This window comes from Athalia rosae, chromosome 7 (assembly GCF_917208135.1).
Source record: "Athalia rosae chromosome 7, iyAthRosa1.1, whole genome shotgun sequence".
Classification (NCBI taxonomy): domain Eukaryota; kingdom Metazoa; phylum Arthropoda; class Insecta; order Hymenoptera; family Athaliidae; genus Athalia; species Athalia rosae.
The window spans coordinates 13112620-13137268 of NC_064032.1; the positions used below are offsets into that span (position 1 = coordinate 13112620).

Below are 24649 nucleotides of genomic sequence, written 5' to 3' on the forward strand. Positions count from 1 at the left end.
TACTTGTTCGCGAAAAGGGGAGAGAAATTTTTTTTCCGGCGATCGAAAGGTGGACGATAAAACGCCACGCGTTTCATTGGAATTCATTCGTTACGTAAACCAGGTAGAGCTGTAGGCTCCGCTACACCTCGCTGCTAATGACGTTATTTTACAACGTCAAAATACGGAGGTGGTGCACGCGGCGGTAAACCGATTGCCCGCTAACTATATACGTGTGTGTGTGTATAGGTTGTTGGAGAACGAAGCCGGGGGGGGATGAGACGGGATGAAAGGAAGAAGAGGGAGAAAATTAGGGGCGAAAATAGTCGAGATGAGAGAAAGGGATTCCGAGCAACCCTCGCCAACGCGCGATATCCGCGCGTTCCGAATTTCGGGGGGGCGCGGCAGAATTTAAACGTGCATAAATGTGTTCGATTTAAATCGGATACTTTTCGATTTTCGCTTTCATTTCTCGCCCCGTCGTCTATCACCTTTTCATTTTTCTCCCATTTTTTCACCCACCCCTCGCCCCTTGACGGGACAGCGGAATCCGGTACGGCGTTTCGTTTTTTACACGCCTTGGCGTTCGCTCGTAAAATTTCGACGAAATTGCATCCGACCGTCAGGTACAGAGGAGCCGTGGACTGCGCCGTGAAACTGATTCGAACGAATCAACGGTTGAATACTCGAGGGCGTTGAAACGCTGGAAACCGAAGTCACCCGCTTTACGGGCACACGAAATCGATCCTAAAATTGTCCAAATACTACATCGAACAACCCCCCCCCCGCAAGTTTCTATCAATTTTTCCTCCAGATTATCTTTTCCGTCGCGATTTTCATTCGATTTCATTGATCGTCCCGTCACGTTTATTTATTTATTTTTTTTTGCTTTTTTATAGCTTTTGGAAAATTCACCTTCCTCAAAAATCCTTGTACCGATCGTTGAATCCTGCGCTGTTTTTAATCGACCGTTTTTCCATTCGCTCCGAATTCGGGGAGGGAGAATAGAGGGGGGGGGGGGGGGGGGGGGAATCGGAAGGTGGATACGAGCTTTCGAATTATACAAAATCAACGGGAATTCGTCGAAATGGAATTCGTATCTGCGGGCCATCGAAGAGTGGCGGTTGCAGCAGCAGCAGTGGGTAGTAGTAGGTAGTCGTCAGTCAAGTCTATGGTTTGTGGGGCATAGACTGAAGGTTCGCGTTCCTCTATAACGTATATTATACCCGGGGCTGCCTGGGGTGAGCCGACGATGTTGCCATGACAACCATCGCTACCCCGCCTAACCATCGGCAGAGATGCTCAACCCCCGTAAATTCTGAAACAATTTCGGATGATATTTTTGCATCGACGACGCACACGTTCCCACGTATCCACCTTACCGCCCCTCCGCCTGCGTGCGTGCACCTCGACGACGCGAAACCGTATCGCCGATTTTTGCAATGATTCTCTCGACATGGCTCCATTTTTTCACGTTCCGTATCGCTGCGGTCGACATTCGCTTTTCTCTACCTTCGATTTTGCTCAGCCATTTTCGAAATTAGATTCCAAATTCGAGCGATCGCTGTCGCGCGTCGTTTTCGCACAGAAATGAAAATTTTGGTAAAAAGGGAACGGGAATTTTCTAGTTTTCGAGCGAAACGCTCTCGAAATGAGAATGCGACAAAAAAAAAGATCATCTCCCACCCCGCAGTTTTTCTGTACGTCGTCGAGCGACATAAAAGACAAATGCCCATAATATACAATACCTTCGCGGGATTCGCGAAACTCTCCCCCTTGGGGGATCGGTATATCTGGACTTGTTTTATTTTTATCAATATTCTTTGGTTTTTTTTTTTTGTCTCATCGTCCCTCAAAACTCGAAACTTGCTCGACGAATGTTACGACGTTGTAACATCGTGTATCGAACGCGCGACGCGCCACGAATTTGGAAAATAACAAAATAGATATTGTACACATTCATCGAGGGGCGATTAATTAATTAAACCTCAATTATTGAGTACGATTTTCTATATTTGCATAATCGATTGATTGTTCAGATTTTCGTGCGGGGGGGCGGTGGCGGTGGCGGTGGCGGAATATTCTGCGCCTCCTCGGCGCACGCCGGTTTAATTATAATATACCCACCCAATGTACGTATCTGCACATTGTGATTACCTAACCAAAAACGATAATTACCTCGGCCTGTGTATCGCACGAATATCGTGTCGCTTCTGATTAACGAGCGACCTCCGAGCACGCCAAAGCACAGTTTTAGTTTAATTACGAAATCACGATTAGGTGCAGGGATGATTTTCACATCGTACACTAAAACATGTACACATATTATACATATACCATATTACCATGAAAAGCTCCTTCAACGCGTTGGAATAATTTTCACGCCATTTTTCAAGCTCGAAAAGAGAATGGTGACGGTTTAAATTTTTTTTTTTTTTTTTTTTGCTCTTCGGGTCCATCTCCGTCATTCGCATCGTCCGAATCATTTCATCCGTACACACAAGCGCACGGGTATATCTCGTGGAGAAATATGACAGCAGAGAAAAAACGGCGAAGATAAAAAAATAAAATGTAATAATAAAGTAAAGAGCTGATCTCGCGAGTCGTGCAAAATGAAAGAAACGATACTGTTTGCTCTGCCGCGGTAATTCCTACCCCATCTGTTCTCGCGGCGGTTAGCGTAAGGGGTCTGAAAAAACGCCGGGATGCCACTCGCGGTTTTTTTTTAACCCTTACGAATGTAAGGTGCACCTACTTTGTTCGTATATGTATATACATACGTGTGTATACCGCCTCCACCCTCGAAACTGAAAGTTTTCAGCGGTCGTCGTGTCATCCGCGGCCTCGTAAATTGCACTTCGGGGGTTTAAAACGAAGTGCGGCGTAGACGAGGACAATTCTTAAATCGTTTATTCAAACCCCCTTTTTTTTCCCCTACAAATGAAAACGAGGTATTCAACTCCTCGTGTGCGGGATTTTTTTTTTTTTTTTCAAAGGGCTGAGAATTAACATGCGTAGAGAATAAAAAAGTAAACCGAGTAAAAAGGGAATGAAAGGTGAAGTCGCTAGCTTCTTCGCACGACGAAAACGCACGCAGGGTGTGTGTGTTTTTTTTTCTTTCTTCTCAATTTTGTTCCACGTTTACAGAGGGATAAAATATGGGATTTCGAAATCCGGAGGTTTTTATACTAGAAATTGAATAAGCCTATAATACCTATTTCTATACCTACCCTTCGCCTATACCGACCTCACGTCATCCGAGCAAATAGTTTTTTTGTTTTTTTCTGTTTTCTTCTTCACCCCGTAAATCCGTAGATTTGATTTTTATGGAAATTCCGAACACGCGCGCACCGTGACTCGCAACCCCCTTCGGCTTCGAATGGTTTTTTCTATTCATTTATTTTTTCATCATTTTTCATACGTCGGTATTCCACGTTATTCAATTCACGTTGCCGCAATTATAAATTATACCTTTTACGGAATCGAAGGGACGCCAAAAAAAAAAAAAAAGAAACTTTCTGGAGCAGGACCCAGTCGCCGAATTTGCAGTGAATACAAACCTCATAAATAAATTCATCCTCGACTCGGTGTGCGTATATAATGTTTACAAAATTTCCCGTCGCGCAGGATATACGTACCACCGAAGGGATATCCTACGCGCGCGTTTCGTCTGCCGGGATGACCGCGAAGCCTCGAGGATTCTCGAAAAGGATCATAAAATATTCATGGGACGACGAATTCAACGAAGCGTTTCACTTTCCGCGTCACTTGTGCTAACTTCTGCCTATACCGCGGCGGTATATCATATAGGTTTAAACGAGAACGTGGAATTTGGCGCGGTGCGAACGTCGCGAATATTTTTTACATTTTTATTTCTATTCGCTGTGCAGAAATAAACCGTTGAACAGTCTCGTGAGAAATGCAACACCGTCTATACGGAAGCCGCTAGACACGGTATCACGGGATTTTCTTTTCCACCCCGCTAGTTTTTTTTTTTTTTTTTTCTTTTTTTTATTATTCAACCAAAAAAGGATTAAAGATTTGAATTTTCCCAATATTTTTTTCTTCCGACGTTCGATTCACGGGTTCCACTCCACGTTCCCGTTATCCCTGTAATCCTTGCAGATTTTCCACCCTCGTACACCGGAGGCTGAGGAGAGAAGATCCTCCGGTTCTCCTCACGTCGCAAGTGACGCGCGTTATTATTTCGAACATCTTGAATTTAGCGGTTGTATCAGACAGTTCGTGTAATTATAACGGTCGGCACGGTACGTATAGGACAGGAGACCAGAATCGCCGTATATCCCAAGGTTTACTCCCCACCGAAAGGGTTAATCCGACGGGATTATCCGCGCAAACAATCATCCCATCTGTAGTATAGGGGTCTCGTCTAGCAATGGCGGCACCTGGTAAGCAGTCCTATCGCGATATACACCGAATCTACTTCCGGAAGTCGGTAAGTGAAAAAAAAAAAAAAGAAAAAACGAACGAGATATCGAATTCCTCAACCTAATCCGAGACCTACGCGAATAAATATTTTCTATCAATGAACGGAGTGCAACCGCGGTTGAATCGTCGCACCGCGCATCGGACGGGGCTCGACGTACAGTTTTCGATCGGTATTCAGCACGCGTAATACTTGAGAGGGTTCCTATTATTGCGGAGGTTGAGGAGTCCCATGATCTCCGCAAGTTTCATCCCCCTCGCCCCCCCCCGAGGGTGCGGAAATGTTCCGGGCTTTCCTTACTCCTACGGAGCGGGAGGCCCTTTCATCCCCCATGATCATGCAACAAATTATATAACTTCTCACTCGTCTCTATAGCTAAGCTATTAGTTTCCTCAAAGTTTCGGACCGTGGGTGGGTATTTATAATTGAATAGCGAATTCCGTGTTTTTTTTTTCTTTCTTTTTTCTCTCTTTTCTTCCTCTTTTCCCCCCGCTCACTTCGGTCGGCCATTTTACTTTCCACCCGATCATTTTCGTTTCTCTGTTATTTTTTTTTTTTTTCTTTCGTTCAACGTCGCGAGCGCGTTTGTATCTTTAGCAGGAGTTACACACACCCTCCGAGAATCTCTGGCTCACGGGATTTTCTTTATACTTTTGATTCGAATTTCAATTTCCAGGAGTTTCCTCATTTCCTGTGGAAGAGTTATACCGTCTATGTACAAAGGTAATACTCACAAACGGAAATTTACTTTCGACCGCATTATGGTAGGGGTTGTTTTCGACGATTGATTTTCAACCTTATCTCGTTCCATGCCAAAATGGTACATGGAATGAAATAAGATGAATAGAAATTTTTTGCCCATTTCGATCCAGAATTTTCGATACTTGTTTTGCGATATTTTACTTTTCAAAGATCGCGCCACGATTGCTTTGCTGAAATCGATTTTCGACCGAGTAGTTCCAACTCCGTCTGTTCGGTGGCGTTTTTCACTTACCTTTTCTCGCTACCGAAAATTCCTTCGAAAATATTAAGTACCGATCCTTCACCCCTGGCCAGTCACTCTGGTTTCCCTTCAATACACGTATAAATCTTTCGCCTTTTACTAAAGATTTCCGTGGAGGGGAACGACTTGATGAGTCTATAGACCAATTTTTAAACCTGCCCTGATGCAAATCGGGGCGATAATATATACCAAACATAAATCTCTCAGCTAGGTAATCCCGTGAACTTGGATAGTACAATCCGTTAAGAAGGGATAATTAACTCATTAGTTCGCCGGTTAATAGCACATTGCCTCTACTGATGAATAATTAATTTTTTATCAGATATTTAATTCCATCATTTATCGGCTGGCATTCGCATGGGATTAATTACTTAATAATTGATGAATCATTTGATTATAATACGTAATTAATAAATTAGCAATCGTCGAGTTTCCTAGGGTAAAAGAAAACAATGCCCATGTGAAATCCTTTTTTTCACTATCTCCTCGTGAAAAAAAAAAAATAAGGTTTACTCTGTATAAAATCTAAGGGGGAGATGGTGAACCCATAGGCATGCAGATGTTTGAATAAATTATGCGTGATACAACCTTAAGGGTTGATGGGGGCACCTTGGAATCATAAGAATTTTTTCCACCTCGGCCGACCCCGTCGAGCTCTATGGGGGTAAAAATTTTTTACCGACGTGATAATATTTGAGCACCTCGTTTCAGGTTACTCTACGGTTTATAAAAAAAAAAAGGAAATTTAGAATCTGTAATAAACCCCGAAGGATATATAAAACAGTTTTTCCAAAAATCTTCATCGCTGTGCTCACACAGTTGGGTTTGAAGAAGAAGGAGAGAAATTTGAAATAGACTTCCGTTAAATCGATTAGAAAAAATAGAAATTACAATTCTTTCCAGTACCGCGGAACTTCTCGAAGTGTAAGGGCGGATTATTTTTCCATTTCTTTTTTTTCACCGTTCAAGGTACGTACGTACCTCGACTACCTCGCCAACTAGTTTTATGGAAGGACGAACAGAAGTACGTAGAGAAAAAAAGGAGAAAGAAAATAAAGAATGAAAAAGACGAGAGGATACAGAGCCAGACTTTACGAGATAGCGAATCGTTGGAGCGGAAAATAACGTCCCGATTGCCAAAAAACCAAAAGCAAAAATAAACTGTAGGAAAGAATAGTAAAAGTGTAGAATGAAAATTGAGCAACGAATTAATTGCACCATCTTTCGATTGCTGTACGCCGAACGAAACGAAACGAAACGAAAAAAAAAAAAAAAAACTGATCCAATTTTCGTGCAAATTTCCCCATCGTTGTTTTATTTTTATCCCGGTGAACCCACGTGTACGGTGTCTGAGAGTACCGCGAGATTCCGTAAGTTTTCTGAAGAAGAAAAAAGAGGTAAAATACGTCCTCATAATTCAGAGGCGCGATGTAAAGTCATATCCGTTTGTCGGTGGGTGCGCTATTCTGTGTGTTCGCATTGTGCAGTATGTCTGTTGTACGAAAATACGCGAAAGAAAGGAAGAGAAGAGAAAGGAAATGAAGAAAGAAAAGAAAGAAAAAAAAAAAAAACAACCATCTTGAAAACGCTTTTGGCCGCCGTTGCAGCGGCTGCAACATTGTGGCCGAAAATTTACGACTTCCACAGGCCCCTTCGCGAGTCGTGTAAATTCACATTTGCATATCCTCTACACGTGTAGTGGTGCATCATGGCGAATAAAACGCTCGACGTGAAGAGATTCGCAATTTTTTTTATCTTTCTCTTCATCTCCCGATCGCGACTGATCGGTAGTCTGACTCGATTTAATTGACGTATTGAAATTCGATAAAAAGAAAATTTTCGCGACGTTGGGCGGATGGTGGTGAACTCCGTTTAGCTCGATAAACTTGTGCAAATTAATTCGCGAACTTGTTCTACTTATACATAGGCCGATGATGAAATCGCTGCCGATGCCGATTCCGATTCCGATTCTGCCGCTGCATACTCCGCAGTATAATTCTACGATAAATTTTGTCCCTCCTCAAATTTGCATAGACAATTTAATTTCTGGACAAACCGTTCGACTAAACCGTTAGCCGATTCCGATACCCCGAATACCGAGTAATTTCCCTGGATACGCAACTTCGCACGTCACACCATCGGGATTTCTAATCGTGATGCCAAACTATTTATTCCCACCACCCCACCGTATCCGCTGCACGAATTTCTCCCCGGAGACGTTACTTTTTTCTCGTTCGGATTAAACCGTAACATCGTCGGTTTCTTCTTTCTCTCTAGAATCCATCTGGAAAATTTTTTCAGATTTTTCCTCCCTCCATATCCTTTCCTTTCGGACGTTGGCCGTCGGCGTTTGTCTGAGTCAGCGAAACAATTTTTACGCGACTACACGTCCCAGATACGATATCGAAGTCCCATCGAGCATCTAGTCGAACAAGATTCGATTCGATTTTATGGGACATTATGAAACTTTATGGAATTTCGCGATCGCCTTTAGGCCTTCGTGCGCTCGATCGGAATACGAGCCTAGGCTTCATATTTTTTCCGCTGCTCCGATATCAGATCTCTCATGTATAGTATATTTTTTGAACCATCTTGTATATCCTGCGATATTTTACACACTCCGATAATATTAGAGGTTTTTACGCCGCACGCGACGATCCCCGTGGATATTACCGCGTGTAGGACGTACGCGTATGGAATTGTCCGCACCGTCGCGTGCATGAAAAATAAAAATACTAACAATAAAAAAAAAAAAAAAAAGTAACAATAATCGTCGTCGTCGTCACGTGTTGAGAGAGTAATTTTCGATCTTACATTAATTTATCTAGAAGTTTTCTCCCTATCGATGTTGCGACAATTTTTTCCTCCCCGTAATCGGTAGACTAGATAATTATAAAAATCGGAATCGCCCCCTTTCGCCTGTACGCCGTAATGCCGCCTTGGCGATTTATAATTTTTCCCATAAATTCACGTGCGTAGTCGACTCGCTCTTTTGCATTTATTAAAGCGTTGAAATTTCCGTGCCCTGTTTTAATAAGTTTCCGCGATCCCTGGGGAGCACGGGCACGGCGTACCTCTACCTTTTTTTTTTTTTTCCCGCCCCTCGTCGGGTCCTCCGTTTATCCGTTAAACCACGCATTTATCATGGAACAAAAACCGAAAGAGAAATATACGGATCTAATTTGAAAAATGCTAATGAGTCCGATTTAACATGTTTATTTCGTAGTGAAGGTCTCGTTTATATTTTTATCCTCCTCTTTTTCCGTGTTTCAGATCCTGCGGGAATATTCTACATCGCTTGTGATATAGTTCGGACGTCGGACTGCACCGGAAAATAGAGAGAAGAAGTGAACTGAAAATATAGAAAATCGCGAGGCATTAAAAGTGGGAAGGAGAAAGGAGCGGGGAACGGCGTGAAAGGAGGAAGAAGAGAGAGAAGCGAAAGAAACAAAAAAAAACCGTAAATTTGGCAAGGGAAAAAAGTGAGAGACGAGAAAGTAATGGAGTCGCTTAGTATGCTAATGAGAACTGCAGTAGGGGACGATTGTACGAAGACCTTTAATGAACGAAATTCTACGCGAAAATGTAAAAAATAGAAAACAACAAAATAAATTATATAAGTGATGATAAAAATCACGCGGGTATACAGGTATAACTTTTCGCGAGATTGACGCTCTTCCTGGGGTACAACCGAGAATATACAATATGAAATTAACTCGAATATGAATTGAAAATTATTTAAACAACGCGAGTGATTGAAAACGTGCGGTGTATTATGAAAATTTCAACGAGGCGATGTTTCGAAATCCAAAGAGTAAATTTTCGGGATAGTTTTTTCTTTGAAACCGGTCTCCAAGTTATTTATTCGTACTTCCCGTTCCTCCCGGTGCGGATTTTAAAATAAATTATCGTCGGTCGAAGTGATTGATTGACTGTACAGACCGAAAGTTGAGGAACGAAAAGAGTGATCATTAGGCAAATAATATAAACAAAATGTTCGGTACTAAGTTCCGGTCTTGGATGGAAGCTCACATAGTGCGACCGAGGAAAAAAAAGGATCGAAAAAAAGGTGACAAAGGATTCGATTCGAATTGCAATTCTCCAAGCAGTCACAGCGCCAATAGATCTCCCGCTCCACATCAGGTAAATTATATCTTATATAAAAAAAAAAAAAAACCAATTATATCGAACGAATTAATTGTTCTGGTTCTCTGTATTTTATATTCAGATTTTCGTAGCGACGAAAGCGATGAAAAAAATCTGAAATTCTGAAGACGCGAGATGTGAGAAATTTTTTTCATTCAGCATCGAAGAAGAATAATAATGAGGAGATAAACGAGATCTCCGTGCGAATATCGCGACTTATATCGCGAAAATTTAAATTCATGAGTTTTTCAGCTTATACGATGCGATGCAGTTGCAGGCTGCATCCGATTATGTAAATTCTTTTACGTGGTACCAGAATGAACCTTCTGTGGGTATCAAATTGGCTTTATAAAATGGAAAATCGATAATTTCCCAATTTTTCGATTGACTACTCCCATTAATTAGGGGGGAGGTTCTACCGAAGGGTGATCACGTGCGGCGGCTGCAGGGTCTCCAACGGAGGACCTTTGATCATTTTTGCTTGACTTGACAAAATATCTAACACACACCATGAATCTCTTGAGACGTATTTTTCTCTTGTTTTTTTCCACCCCTTTTTCGCGAGTTTTTTCGCTCTCGTGTGATTGATTAGGAAAAAATTATAATTGCCTCATCTGATTGTTCGTAATAATATGGATTTCATTTTTTACACTGTCGCTGCATAAAAAATAGCCAAGTTATTTTTCTTAATTGTCTCAAACAGTTTTCTTCCTCTTTACATATATTTTGCATTCATTTTAGATTTTCTAAGAATGAAAAACATGTGATTTTTTTATGACAGATTTTGTCGCGATTATGAAAAAGTAGGGTGCGATTTTTTGTTGAAGAAATTAAAAAGAAAGTTAGAAAAAACCCATTGAAAATTTGAAAAGTTTTAAGGGTCGAAAATAGCGTTAAGGGTGTACTTGGTTGGGTAACAGATGGCGCACATTTATAGTTTATCCGCATACAATGTTTACGTGTATGTAAATTTACTCGGAATTCCCATGCGCAATGAGATTCCTGTTATTGACGACCCTGCAGGGTGTACCTAGCTTGACAATGAGTATATAGCTATACATACACGTCGCTGTACTATTATAGTGTACACGAACTGCTAGAAAACTGTGTGATGGGGAAAAAGAAAAATTTCAGGAATTTTTGTTCTTTTCGTTATAAAATGAGAGAAAGATAATTTTTAAATTAATCGTCTAATTGTTATATTTTTCTCACAGGTTCAATATAATTTATCAACCGATATAGATTCGATTTTTTATTGCCATTGCGCAAAGCTTATCGGGCTAGTTAAACCTCGGATACTTGAAATTCTACGCGTCGCGGGGGAGGAAAGTAAATAAAAGCTCTAGCTGTTTGCAATGTGTATATATGTATATGTATGAGGGTATATAAGATAGCGAGGAATTCCTTTTAGTTCCCCCGTTGCAAGGATTTCCTGCAGAAAATTTCTTCTCCTCCTAACTCTCCTCATTCTCCTCTACGCCCCCTTTTCCCTTTTCCTTTTTCCTTTTTTTCACTTTTCTTTTTTTCTCTTCGTTAAGTACACTTCGCCCTCTTTCCCGACATGACTATAGGTATTTTCATAGACGTGCAAGGGCAGCTAGCTTGTCTCTAATTAACGATCCACCCACGTACAGGGTTTTCATGCAATTAAATTGGAGAAAATCAAATACACGAAATATTCAAAAAATAAGTTAAAGAAAAAATCGTAGCTCAATTTGAACAACGGATTCGTGTTCCTGAGGTCAAAATACATAAGAAAAGTGCCATACGATCAATTTTAAAAAATAAAAATTTTTGGTCAAAATTTGAGATTTTTCCAAGGGGTACCCCTTACGATTTTTTCAAATTTTGGCAAAAAATTTTTATTTTTAAAAATTGATCGTATGGCACTTTTCTTACGTATTTTGACCTCAGGAACACGAATCCGTCGTCCGAATTGAGCTACGATTTTTTCCCTTCGAGATATCCTCAAATTTATGCCAAAAATCGCGAAAAATCGCGAAAAAATGGGGATAACTCGGTCATTTGCGTAGATAGATCAATTTTTCTTTCGGATTCGGATTCCAGAGCTCGAATTACGTTCAGATAGACTAAAAAATTAATTTTTTTTTTTCGACCCCAAAAAGCTGAAAATTGGCGATAACTCGATGAATTTTAGAGATAGATCAATTTTTCTTTCAGATTTGGATTCCTGAGGTCAAAATACGCAGGAAAAGTGCCATACGATCGATTTTTAAGAATAAAAAATTTTGACCAAAAATTAAAAAAATCCAAACGGGTACCCCTTGGAAAATTTTCAATTTTTGGGGAAAAATCAACATTTTTTTACGGGGTTCATACGCTATCCTTATGTATTTTGATCTCGGGAATCCGAATCTGAAAGTCAAATTGATCTATCTCTAAAATTCATCGAGTTATCGCCTATTTTTCACTTTTTAGAGCAGAAAAATAGGGATATCTCGATAAGAAAAATTCGTAGCTAAACTTACTCAACGGATTTGTATCCCTGAAATCAAAATACGTTAAAAAAATGTTCCTCAATCGGTTTTAAAAATAATTCATTCTTCACGATGGCCCCGCAAGCAAAAAAAAAACAATACCGAATAAATAATTCAACGAAAGTTTCATTCATTTCTCGCGTTCTCTTCAGGTATATCCAGTGGAAGCTCCGTCGAAAAATTTGGATACGATTAATCTTCACGCTTCTGGATATACGACGGTTACAACGTCGTCGGGAACATCGGGAGGAACCGGAAGTGTGCATCTTTCGTCACCCGAAAGTGCTTACAGCACGGGATATTCTACAGATGGTACATCACCTGGAGCGAGTTATCCACCTGAATATTATATTAACATTAGAACTGGGACGCATTATTTTCAAAGTAACAAAACTGCTGCTACCGCTGCTGCTGCTGCTGCTGCTGCTGCTGCTGCTGCTGCCGGAGGAGGGGAGAAAACAGGCGACGTCGTTATCGAACCAACTATTACTGCTATTAAAAAAGCGCAAGTCAATAACGGAAAATTAACTAATTGCAACGAGAAATTACTAATCGATAAAAGCGCAAACGGAATTACTATGAATAATTCTAATGCTTCACCGCGAGGGAATAGGGATCGCAGAGAACCGAGGACTACAAGCACCCCGAATAAGGTCAGTGGGCTCAATTTGGAAATCATTATCACTTTTTCTCTCATTCCCAAGAGGCACTCCAAAAATTCTGTCCTTCGGACGCGAAGTTTTTCTCAATTTCTTCTTCGATTTTTTTTTTCCTCAGAACTCTGAGGGGTGTTCGACGGGAAACCAGCAGCAGAGGCCTCAGCAAAAACTAGTGCAGACGCACAGAAGGACGGAATCGTGTTCGATAGACGCTGCAAGAATTTCGAATTTCCTCCCCGTACCAACTTCGATTCCTCCACCTTTGGTACCGTCACCTCCTCTACAATCACCGAGACAACGTTCTCGCATTCGTACCAATCCGTGGCTCTCCGCCAATTCTTCGGGCTCCAGTACCAACGGAGTTAAGTCCAGATTGGCCATCGACGAATCTAGTAGTAGCTCAGGATTAAAGTTAACCGAATCTTCCGGCAGCGCCAGCGACGTCAACGTTAATATCAACGTTAATCTTACTAGAAATTTCGATTGTCGACCCGGAAGCCTCAGCGCCGGTAGAAGTCCGTAAGTTCTCTCTTTTTCGATTCGGTTTCTAATAAAAAAATCACGCACTGAAAAAAAAAAGCAAGAAGAAAAAGCTCACGATCGGTCCATGAGAACCTTGTGAATTATTATTTTGCGGATGATTGAATTCATCCTCGAATGGAGTGTCCTTTTTATTCCTGAAGAAATTCCTGGAACTTTTACATATATTCCGAACGTACGCTCCTCTATTCATGAATTTATTTTAAATTCATTCGATCTTTCACTGCAGCTTTTTTCTCGTCCTTTTATATTTTATTTTATTTTCCTCTTTGTCTCGTTATTATATGCGAATTCTCATTTCAAGGGGATGAATTCTTCGGTAGGCGCCCCATGGGTCTCCGTGATGACGTCTCGCATCGAAAATGTCCTGCATATTTTATACTTGCATTATTCCGAATTTGACGTTCGTAGAACGTTTCTCTTGTTTTTCTCATCCCCTTTTCTCTTCATTCTTTGCATAATTCTCTAATTCATTTTTTTTCACCTATTGGAGAACAAATAGAAGTGCTCGGAAGTCTGGAAAAAATAAAATACGCCATACCGACAAAGTACGACGGAGAAAAGTGAACGACTTAACGAGCAAAGTTTTCCCTTTTTCTTGCAGTACCTTCGGCTCTGGGTACGGTTATACTTTTTTCATACTTACCACTTCCGAAGAACGTCTATAAAGTTATGCGATATCGAACAAACGCTTCGCGTTCAACTTTTCAACTTTATACTTTTCATTCTTACAAGGCTGCAGCGGGAAGCAACTACAAAAGTTCAGTAAACTTACTTACCGAATCGTCGGCTCACATTCGTGGCTTTGGTATACCCTGAAAATAATAATCGCGATTAATTTAGAAAATCTGACGTTGCAACGGAACGAATGTCGAGCTTTTTCTCCATGCGTTCCTTCTCGCAAATCGCGTGAACTTTTTGCCGTTATTAGCTTTAATCAATCTCTCGAAGTTTGAAAGCATAATAGTATTATTTCTTTCAATATTTCCAAGGATAAATCAGAATTGGAGAATTTCACCGCGGGTTGAGCTTCGTTCGAAGGTTCCAATTCCGGTGGCACGGTGCAGCAGCAGTTCTTCGGGTTCGTCCTTGACGCGTAGCCTTCGTTCTTCGGACGATGACATAACGCTGAACGAGATGATGGGGAAATTCGATGAGAGTTACGTGTACGAAAAAGAGACCGATATTTTATCCGACAGCGATCCGACCGACTGCGAAGATTACATAGACTCTTTATCGGACATAGACACCGGCCAAGACGGAGGCGATGAAAACGAACCGTTCGAAAATGACGATTTCGATTTCATTGATAACGGGTCTCTGCTGGATATCGATAAACTGGATCCTCATGCGGCTGCTCTCCGAAACACTGGACATTGTACCTATTTTACTTTTACGAGCGAATTAAGTCGCAAGGGTACGAGACTCCGAGAGTCATTTTTGAAGCGTAGAACCGCTACGAAGGATAATCAGGAGAACGGTACAAGATCCAGCGTTAGGAGTAGTTCGAAGCGACAGAGTACACGGTTGCGAAAAACTGATGAAAAATCAACGGGGGAAAAGAGAAAGAAGAGAATATCTCAGAGGCGGAAAGCAACGTATGATAAATGCGACGACGAGACAGCGAACATGAACCGAGTTTTGGTTGAAAGAATGTTATTGAAAAATTCGGGTTTTAATCAAGGGAGCAGAAGCGTTGGGGGAACGCCAATATGCCTGAGGAGGAAGAAACAGATCCACGACGTCAACAAAAATCTGTCCCCGTTAAAACTCCAGGAAAATTCTCTGCAGGTCAGATCGGCTGTTATTACGGAAAATGAGATATTGAAACGGAGATCGAACTCTGTGAGTTACGTGAATGGGAATATGGTGAGAAGTCACGTAGCTGGACGTACTTATATGACTGCATTTGCATCGGAAATAGCGTTGATGGAAGCGGACAAGGAGGCGGACCGAAAGTACAAGGAGCTGATTCTTGAGGCGGAAAATATTTTAGTTAACATGAAGAATAATTCATCCCCCGTTCTACCCTCGCCGAGAAAGATCCATAACGGCCTCGCTAACAAAAGAGTAGAACTCATTAAAAACACGGAATTAAATATAGAACTCGCCCTCTCGAAGAGTAGGAATTCACAACCGGAATTGCAGAGCGGAAGTATCAAGGACCTCGAGCACACGAGTCCGAAAAGGCAGTTCTCACAGCCTTGTTGTTCACCCATAAGAAAGTTCATGGAGCGAAATTCCCCTAACGGCATGATTATCAAGGAAAATCTGTACAAACAGGAGCTAGCAAAATGTCCAAATTCACCGATGATAATCAGAAGGACTCCTCAGAGTTCGCCGAGCAGAAGCGTAGTCCAAAGTAGGCTGCAAATCACCGAGAGGGAGGTAAGAGAGGATAAGAAGGATCAAGTTCAAACGCAGAATTGCAACGGCGTTACATCGCCGAGATTATCGGAGAGATCTGCTGGCTCGATTACTTACGCAAGTGGGAATCAGGCGAACGTCTTTACGCCAAAAGGAAAGAAAAAATCAATCGTTTGCAGAAAGGATCTAGTCTCTTCCTCGAGGATCGTCAGAGACGAGGGGCTCACATCCAGCTCGTCAGACTCCGACGAGAGGTGCGATGTCAGGCAAAAACCACCGCTGCTGACTTTCAGGTGAGCTGGGGTTGTTGGGTGATTTTGAGAAAAAAAAAAAAAAAAAAAAAAGGTACATGAACCAAGTGTGAAAAAGTAAGAGAGAAAAACGTGAGCTGTGACCAAAAGTAACCGTATTTTTTCAGATCCGTGGACATCGGACCCACCCGCGAAGCATCCTCGTACTGTCCTCAAAGTGAACCAGTTAAGCGAAAAGTCTACGCGGGTAGTGCAACTTACGGTCGTATACAGAAATCGTTGGGAGAACACAACGCTGCATTTAGAAATTCGGACGGCGATACAGCAACCGATGATACTGGTACGTGTCGCCGTTGGCGTTTGAATTTTACACGGAAAAATTTTTCACCCCCGACGTTGATCGGAGTTTTTTTTTCCTCTACTTTTCAGATGATTCCAAACGTTCGCTGAGAGAAAAAGTTACCCAACTCCGTCAGGAACGCCTAGCAGCTGAAGCTAACATGAACGCTCAAGATACGCAGTTATTTCAGCATCAGTTATCGCAATTGCGAAGACAGATGCTGGTGCAGACTATCGAAGGACTGAAACGCAGTTTGGAGGACCAGTCAGCGACTCTGAAACAAACGTGTTTGGAAGCTACTGCACTCGATAATGGAATGAATTGAGTAGGTTCGCGTGGGTCATCTGCAACACCGTCGAAGGAGGAAATGGACTTGTCTTCAAACCGAAGCTTGCCCTTTTCGGTCGGGTCTCCGTCTACTCGAACATCCTTTCTGCCCCTAGATTGGCGCATACAAGCCTGGGTAGCACGCTGCAAGTTTCCCATGCCGAGTAAGTAGAATCTGCTCTTGAACAGGGTATAAATGACTCAACCAGAAGAAAGAACGACATCTGCACCGCAGCCGACCAGAAGTGAATTGTGATTTCTCTGCGAGGAGGAGTTTCGTCGCTAGCAATCAACGCCAAACATATCAACCGTTTTTGCAGTTGCAGAGATAATTACGAGCAGCGGGTTTGAGACTAAACATTTTCAACAAAGGAAGCCTAACTTAATCGGTTTAAAAATCTATCAAAATGGTTTAATGAAAGCCAACGTGCCTATTTCATGACCTAGTTTTTCACTCTTTCACCTCACATTTGATCCGGAAATTCATAAAGATAAAAAAAAATGTACGAAAGAAAAAGAGAAAAGCCGGATAGGAACAACACTGCCTATCTCATGCCAGTTCGTCTCACCAGTTCGACGATGAGTTTCGCGAGTTGTCCTCGTATAAGGGGTGTTAGGTATATTTTATCTGTACAGTTAATTTGATAAGTTTTAATTGCGTTTCAATCGAGATCTTCCTTCATTTTTTACTAATTGAAATTACTCGTAATTTGTAGTTTAGGAATTTCTTTAACGTACTACACCTACTCGCCATACATACATGGGGATCAGGCCTGTTACTCAAACGCTGCTTGTAGAAATATGAGAAGGAGAAAAAAAAATCACAGCAATTTCAAAAATTGAAAGCAGAAATATAATGGAACATTTTAGCAGTCAGCACAGAAATAAAATATAATTCTCAAGTTATGTGATGCGGTTATCAAACAAACCCAGTTGTATTAACATCAGGTTTGTTCGATGGATGATTACTAGAACAACATGGGAATCTTGCATGGTAAAATTCCAAATATATCAGCATCGTTGATGATTAGATGGGCAAAAATTTTATTTCAAACTACAAACACAGGGTAAAACTGTTTTGCGAAATACAATATTATGTACACCAATCGGAAAATAGATTTATTTTAAATGCCATCATTTAACGAACCAGCCACTCCTCTGTTGTGCATAACAATAAAATCGGTTTGTATTCGATCAAAAGCCTGGCATAGATACGATGATTTTTAAATGTATACTCTGGACAGCCTAACGTTGTCTACGGAACTGTATAATAAAATGCAGTCGATGAAGTAGTGTTATAGGTAGATATATTCAATGATAGAAATTAGAAAACATGAGTAGAGCAAGCATCTCCCTAATTTATACCAAAGATAGATGTTTAGAAAAAAACTAGGAAAATTTTTTGACTAACAATAAGTTAGAAATGAAACTATACCCATACTAGTAAATCAATATTGTGTGATTAGAATATCCGAGGTAATTACTCATAGAAATATCCAGCGTAGATATTATAATTATGGAAAAAGTTAGTTTGTACAGTGTTGCAATAATTGTTTGACATATCCTTTTCATCTCGCTTTTCATTTTTACTAGTCAGTTTATCATACCTGACTAAATCGTAATACCTATTTTCGAAATGGTATATTATTGAATGGCTGACATTTTATTAATGGGGTAATAACTTCCATGTTGTTTTTATACAAAAAAATCCGTCTAAACGATTAAGTAAATTGCTCTTGCAAGAGCTTTGGATACTTAATTTATTGTTATACTAGATTCGAATTAATTCTTTGAAGTTTATCTCAGTTTTAGTTATTATATCGTCAGATAGAACATGTTCCCTTGATATAAAAACCACAGCAATATTGTACAGCACTGATATCGTTAATTGCATAGCATGAAATATAAAAGAAAAAACGATGTGACGGCTTCAGTAAAATGATAATCAAAGCAACAAAAAGAAAGCATAAATGTCACGGCGTTATATGTAGTTATATTCGATTATTTGATCAATATTTTAACAGTGGATAATACACGGGCTTCAACCGACTTAACGTTTTAATACGAATTCAGCCATAGTGATATTTTCATGAGTATAGACTGATGAGTTATCGATTCGTCGTTAAATTATAATCGGTTGCATTAGTTATTCGTACGTGATTTATTTTTTAAGTGACACAGTGACTGACAAGATCATTTAAATGAGTACCAAGCTATTTATTCGTTAGATATTAGAAATGATAATAGAAAAACACGAAAAGTAAATAAATAAAAACAATGTCCAGATTACTACAGTAAATACGATTTAACTATATACTCGCATATTACAATAATAGCGAATTAGTATGATAGGATAGAAAAGAGAAATTATGATTTCAAAGTTTTTATGGTTTCTTTTTAAATGCAATGTAAATAATTAGTTCATCACAATTAGTTATTAATCATATGTTCTCTCTTTAATTGTAAGTCAATTATTTATAATAACGGTAATATCACAACTATCAGCCACTGATTTCCAACAAATTTCGTAACATTCCAACGTGTCCAATTTGGAAAGTTTGAGTCTACTAAGAATAAACTTGATATCAATAATCGGGTAGTTGCGGTGATACCTCCTTTGAGTTGGTACTACATCGATACTTCATCAAACAAGAGCAACACGATTGGTGGGACAAATATGACAAAAATAAAATTAAAGAAATCAATGATATTGTTGAAAACAATTCTATGCGTATAATATACTTAAGGATCCATTTGTATAAGTGAACAGTTTTTTTGTATATGATTATAAATAAATTATATTATGTCGTTGGATACAATTGATGTCTTCATTGGTTCTGATTATAAAGTAATCTACGTTTGGCAATGAATTTTGGTTTCAATTTTGTAATAATTTACTTTATCTAAAGAGTACCAGTGTGAAATAATACCTTATATACTATAATATACTTTCCAAAAAAATATTTGTATATCACATCGTTTGGCTGCAAGGAAACATCTTTAAGCCTTTCAACATCTTTATAAATATATTTCCTCTCACTTAATCTTCTCGAACCTATGTTCAATCTCATAAATGCCAACAGGATTTGCAATTTTTTCACAATAGTCAGCCCATTCTCCCTCGCTCAAATCAACATCTTTAAACTCCTTGCCTCCGTCTATTGCTTTTGCAACCCATCCTTCTCTTGCAGAGAAATCAGAAGGCTCTATACCTCGGCAATCAAAGATAGCAAGGGTTTTAAACTTTCCCTGATCATCAGTGGTGTAAGATCTTGATGAGTCTTCGATAATGGTCATGGTGTTTTCACGCAAACATAGTTTACATTTACTGACAAAGTGATTCACTGCATTTCCTCTTTTAGATGGAGTCGATTCACTCTCCGAAACATAGTTCCATTTTTCTGAAACCTCGCCACAGTTACCACAAGTGAACTTTAGGTACCAACGAAAATCTGGACCAGACGGCTTCAGTTCTTCCACATTTTCTAATGTAGCTTTTATCTGCAATGCCACTTTTACCATGATGAATAAAGTCTCCGAAGAAATAAGGTATTCCCTTAATTTAGAGCTTGTAGGTTAACTTTTTGTTATCAGCGAAAACACTAAACTTATTCGATCCACTGATTCGGGTTATGATTGTTTAAAATGTAAAGTGCGGAAATTTTTTGACAAATCTTTAATTTTTACACGTGAAGGTGCAATCTCATGACGACGTTTGACGTTCGCTTGACGCAGATTTTGGAATCGAATGTAGTCGTGTGGTATTATTTCGACAGAAGCGCCATCAAGATTAATTGAAAATTTAAAAGGAAGCTATGTTACAGAGGCATGGAATTCGAAGAGATAATAATATCGATGTAAAATCTTTACCTAATATGATTGGTTTCATCACATGCGCTTTGCACAGAAAAAAATAAATTAATAAATAACACACTCTACACACAGGCATATTATTTAATTGCTTAATCTCAATCACAATTTATCCCTCAATTTTCCCTGACCTAGGAGGTTACATGCAAACGTCATTTGCGTGTGGAGTCTCATCGGAGAATACATCAGTAAAGGAATGTTTTATTTATCAATTTTACATATTTATACAATATTTAATGATAAACCATGGTATATTTTCATATTTCCTCGAATTCTGTGCAGAGAGTCTCGCAATAAAGTCGAAAGAAGTCTTAGTCGTGAGGTTCGATGCCGGGCAAAATCCTAGATATGGCTGATTTTCGAGTCGCCGGGGCGAAAATAGGACCTCGAAAAATGAATTTTGGTATCAGGAGAATATGATGAGGGAGGAGCCAGGGAATCAGGAGACTATACGCAAACGTTAGTAACTCGTCGAAATAGTTCCGAGTTATTTCGCGGCTTCCCATTGGTTGCCCGGCGCCATCATGCTTTTTGGCGCCTGGAACCAATAGGAAGCCGCGAAATAGCTCGGAGCAAACTCATCCCCTATTTCGACGAGTTACTAACGTTTGCGCATAGTCCCCTAATTTCAAAATGGACCCCGCCACCGGATTGAACGTGAATCAAATTGGCAGAGCAGATATCAATTTAAACGGGTTAATTAATAATATATTGGGACGGATAAAGATTATTTATACAGCAGTGCATTGAGTGAGTCTTGCGAAATTGTTCAGCATATAAAATAATAATTGATTTGTTTGTAGGAATAGTTTGGAAATCAACGGTATGGCACTGCGAGTATATCACGTTATTTTGCGAATGCTCAACCTCTACTCTAATGATTGAATGACAGCTCCCAGACGATTGCACCAGATGAGATTCCTATGCGTGCTGACACTTAATTATACAATTAGTAAAGGTATGATCTTCTAACATCCAGCATGCGGTGTGCTTTATTTGTATGAACGACATTGAGGTTCAGTCGGTGATAGTTTCTGCATAGTGCTTATTTAGTTTATTTTTATTTGTTTCGGCAGTGAATACTACTGGAAGTAAATGTCACCATTTTAGAGTAATAGAATCAAAGTGCATCCTCAAGAGCAGAGGGGCTAGACTGACAGCCAGAACATTGGATTCAATCTAGAGGAGAGTCCTATCATACTTGGTTGTTTTTTGAAATAAATACCTGAAGAGTTGATCACTGCTATTCGTTTCAATCTTCCAGGTCGAACAGTATTCGTCCCAGGGGAGACTGCAAAGTTGAAACGACAGAGTCCTTGCGGTATACGTCAGATGTTATTATTACACCTCTGCGTACTTTAACAGACAGTCAGTGCAGATGTTTGCCGGGCCAGGTCCAGCTGCCCAACCCAAGCATATTGTTGCTCTACTTTTGGAAACGACATAGAGAGTTTGAGGGGAAGAAATCATACTTCCTAGTACATGTACCTACTCAAGAACTGCAGTCATTCCATGGTAGCCCTACTTCTAAACCCCTCTTTAAGTTCAAGATATGCTAACGATTAGAAATAATATTGAAAATATTTTTTTACTTCCTTAGGACTGAGATGCGAATCAGTTGGAGGCTTGTGGGCCTATACAAAGAGAATTATAAGCACGGGATCCGTAATGCGTGCATCAACTTGCATAGATCTTAGACCTTTCAAGCATACTATTATGCCAGTCAGCGCATTTCAAATTATTTCCAGATTTTCGATCGACTGATTGGCAATAACTCGATCAATTTCCTGAATAGAGATATTCTGCTTGCAGATTCGGATTCTTGAGATCAAAATACATGAGGATAGCGGGACGAACCCTTCCACAAAAAATCTGAATCTTCATCTCAGATTTTGACAAAATTCCAAGGCTATAGGCTTACTGTTTTTCCCGGCAAAAAAGTGGAGTATCCCTCAGAATGATTCCAGGACGCTTCTCCTATGTAGAAAAGCGTTCCGAACAAGAAGCCGCCAATCAAATTAAGCTGGCGTAAGATCCCATAAAGATATCTTTGATTTTACACTTTTTCGATCGATTAATTGGCGATAACTCGATCAATTTCCTGAATAGAGATATTCTGCTTGCAGATTCGGATTCCTGAGATCAAAATACATGAGGATAGCGGGACGAACCCTTCCACAAAAAATCTGAATCTTCATCTCAGATTTTGACAAAATTCCAAGGCTATAGGCTTACTGTTTTTCCCGGCAAAAAAGTGGAGTATCCCTCAGAATGATTCCAGGACGCTTCTCCTATGTAGAAAAGCGTTCCGAACAAGAAGCCGCCAATCAAATTAAGCTGGCGTAAGATCCCATAAAGATATCTTTGATTTTACACTTTTTCGATCGATTAATTGGCGATAACTCGATCAATTTCCTGAATAGAGATATTCTGCTTGCAGATTCGGATTCCTGAGATCAAAATACATGAGGATAGCGGGACGAACCCTTCCACAAAAAATCTGAATCTTCATCTCAGATTTTGACAAAATTCCAAGGCTATAGGCTTACTGTTTTTCCCGGCAAAAAAGTGGAGTATCCCTCAGAATGATTCCAGGACGCTTCTCCTATGTAGAAAAGCGTTCGGAACAAGAAGCCGCCAATCAAATTAAGCTGGCGTAAGATCCCATAAAGATATCTTTGATTTTACACTTTTTCGATCGATTAATTGGCGATAACTCGATCAATTTCCTGAATAGAGATATTCTGCTTGCAGATTCGGATTCCTGAGATCAAAATACATGAGGATAGCGGGACGAACCCTTCCACAAAAAATCTGAATCTTCATCTCAGATTTTGACAAAATTCCAAGGCTATAGGCTTACTGTTTTTCCCGGCAAAAAAGTGGAGTATCCCTCAGAATGATTCCAGGACGCTTCTCCTATGTAGAAAAGCGTTCGGAACAAGAAGCCGCCAATCAAATTAAGCTGGCGTAAGATCCCATAAAGATATCTTTGATTTTACACTTTTTCGATCGATTAATTGGCGATAACTCGATCAATTTCCTGAATAGAGATATTCTGCTTGCAGATTCGGATTCCTGAGATCAAAATACATGAGGATAGCGGGACGAACCCTTCCACAAAAAATCTGAATCTTCATCTCAGATTTTGACAAAATTCCAAGGCTATAGGCTTACTGTTTTTCCCGGCAAAAAAGTGGAGTATCCCTCAGAATGATTCCAGGACGCTTCTCCTATGTAGAAAAGCGTTCGGAACAAGAAGCCGCCAATCAAATTAAGCTGGCGTAAGATCCCATAAAGATATCTTTGATTTTACACTTTTTCGATCGATTAATTGGCGATAACTCGATCAATTTTATGGATGGAATTATTCTGCTTACAGATTCGGATTCCTGAGATCAAAATACATCGGAATAACATAGAAATTCTCATGAAGAAAATTCTCAACAGATACTCTGAAAAGATGCGCCTAGACCTGGTGCCTCATCATGTGCATGCCTTCATTTCTGTGTAATGGATCATACTTCTACAGGGTATGATGAAGACATAAGCTAGTTGCATGCTGGGCTGATCCTATGCAATCATATGTATTTAATTTCACTCTTATCAATAAATTTGTTGCCGTCACCACAATCACCGCATCTTTTCTCGGTCCCGGAAGTGTTTTGTGATATGCAACCGGAGTCACACCATCCCAGATTCATTCTATTCTTTTTACTGATTCTTTTCAATTTTTTGTAATTTTTTCTAATTTTTTTTGAATTTTTCTAATTTTTTCTGATTTTTCCTGAATTTTTCTGATTTTTTCCGATTTTTTCTGGATTTTTGAAATTATTTTTCACTTGAGCCGCCCCTGGATGGGTGCGGGCCCCGGAAATTAATTGTCCGCCCCTATTCCGTCGGGTGATGACGTCACGCGGTATGTCACGTGGTCAGGTCACGTGGGCGCACTCGCCGATACAGCTAGCGCCATGTGGCGGAATTTTCGTGAACTAAAATCCCAAGTTTCTTGCCCCTTGACGTCAGGCAATGTGATGCGTGAAAGAGAGGTATAAGGGTCAATACTTTTACGGTTTTCCCCGAGCCTTCGGAGCCGAAGGGGTCAATACTTTTTCGGTTTTCCTCGGACGCTCGGAGGCGGTCGTCGTTCTTCGGCGGTTTTCCTCGGACGCTCGGAGGCGGTCGTCGTCCTTCGGCGGTTTTCCTCGGACGCTCGGAGGCG

At 40.2% G+C, this 24649-nt stretch overlaps 2 protein-coding genes, 1 long non-coding RNA gene and 1 other non-coding gene across 11 annotated transcripts in view; 3 read left to right on the forward strand and 1 right to left on the reverse strand.

Moving 5' to 3' along the window:
• Window positions 1-19373, forward strand: part of LOC105688165 — a 28707-nt gene extending 9334 nt beyond the window's left edge. Inside the window, exons 2-7 of the mRNA XM_048657942.1 lie at window positions 8703-9572; window positions 12226-12726; window positions 12851-13251; window positions 14265-15932; window positions 16058-16230; window positions 16320-19373. Coding sequence (XP_048513899.1) covers window positions 9423-9572; window positions 12226-12726; window positions 12851-13251; window positions 14265-15932; window positions 16058-16230; window positions 16320-16555 — 3129 coding nt within the window. The 5' untranslated portion in view covers window positions 8703-9422 and the 3' untranslated portion in view covers window positions 16556-19373. The remainder of the gene's footprint in view (window positions 1-8702; window positions 9573-12225; window positions 12727-12850; window positions 13252-14264; window positions 15933-16057; window positions 16231-16319) is intronic.
• LOC112694973 lies at window positions 5483-5607 on the forward strand. The gene has a single exon (XR_003150281.2). It is a non-coding gene; the product is annotated as a U5 spliceosomal RNA (small nuclear RNA).
• LOC105688166 (CXXC motif containing zinc binding protein) lies at window positions 17578-20457 on the reverse strand. Its single transcript, XM_012404261.2, has one exon. It carries the CDS (start codon window positions 20077-20079, stop codon window positions 19594-19596), a length of 486 nt encoding a protein of 161 aa, XP_012259684.2. The 5' UTR covers window positions 20080-20457; the 3' UTR covers window positions 17578-19593.
• A 536-nt stretch (window positions 20458-20993) lies between these two features.
• On the forward strand, window positions 20994-23856 carry LOC125501841. Of its 8 annotated transcripts, none has more exons than XR_007279591.1 (10): window positions 20994-21122; window positions 21231-21385; window positions 21504-21942; window positions 22028-22149; window positions 22240-22455; window positions 22554-22769; window positions 22868-23083; window positions 23182-23397; window positions 23496-23711; window positions 23810-23856. It is a non-coding gene; the product is annotated as an uncharacterized LOC125501841 (long non-coding RNA). The 8 variants fall into 8 exon arrangements; XR_007279586.1 differs by having other exon boundaries at window positions 21036-21177; window positions 22537-22769; XR_007279587.1 differs by having other exon boundaries at window positions 21036-21177; window positions 22851-23083.
• The last annotated feature ends 793 nt before the right edge of the window (window positions 23857-24649 follow it).

What these genes read in the sequence shown, in the direction of transcription:
- LOC105688166 (XM_012404261.2), bottom strand. Translation starts at nt 20,079, where the DNA reads ATGGTAAAAGTGGCATTGCAGATAAAAGCTACATTAGAAAATGTGGAA.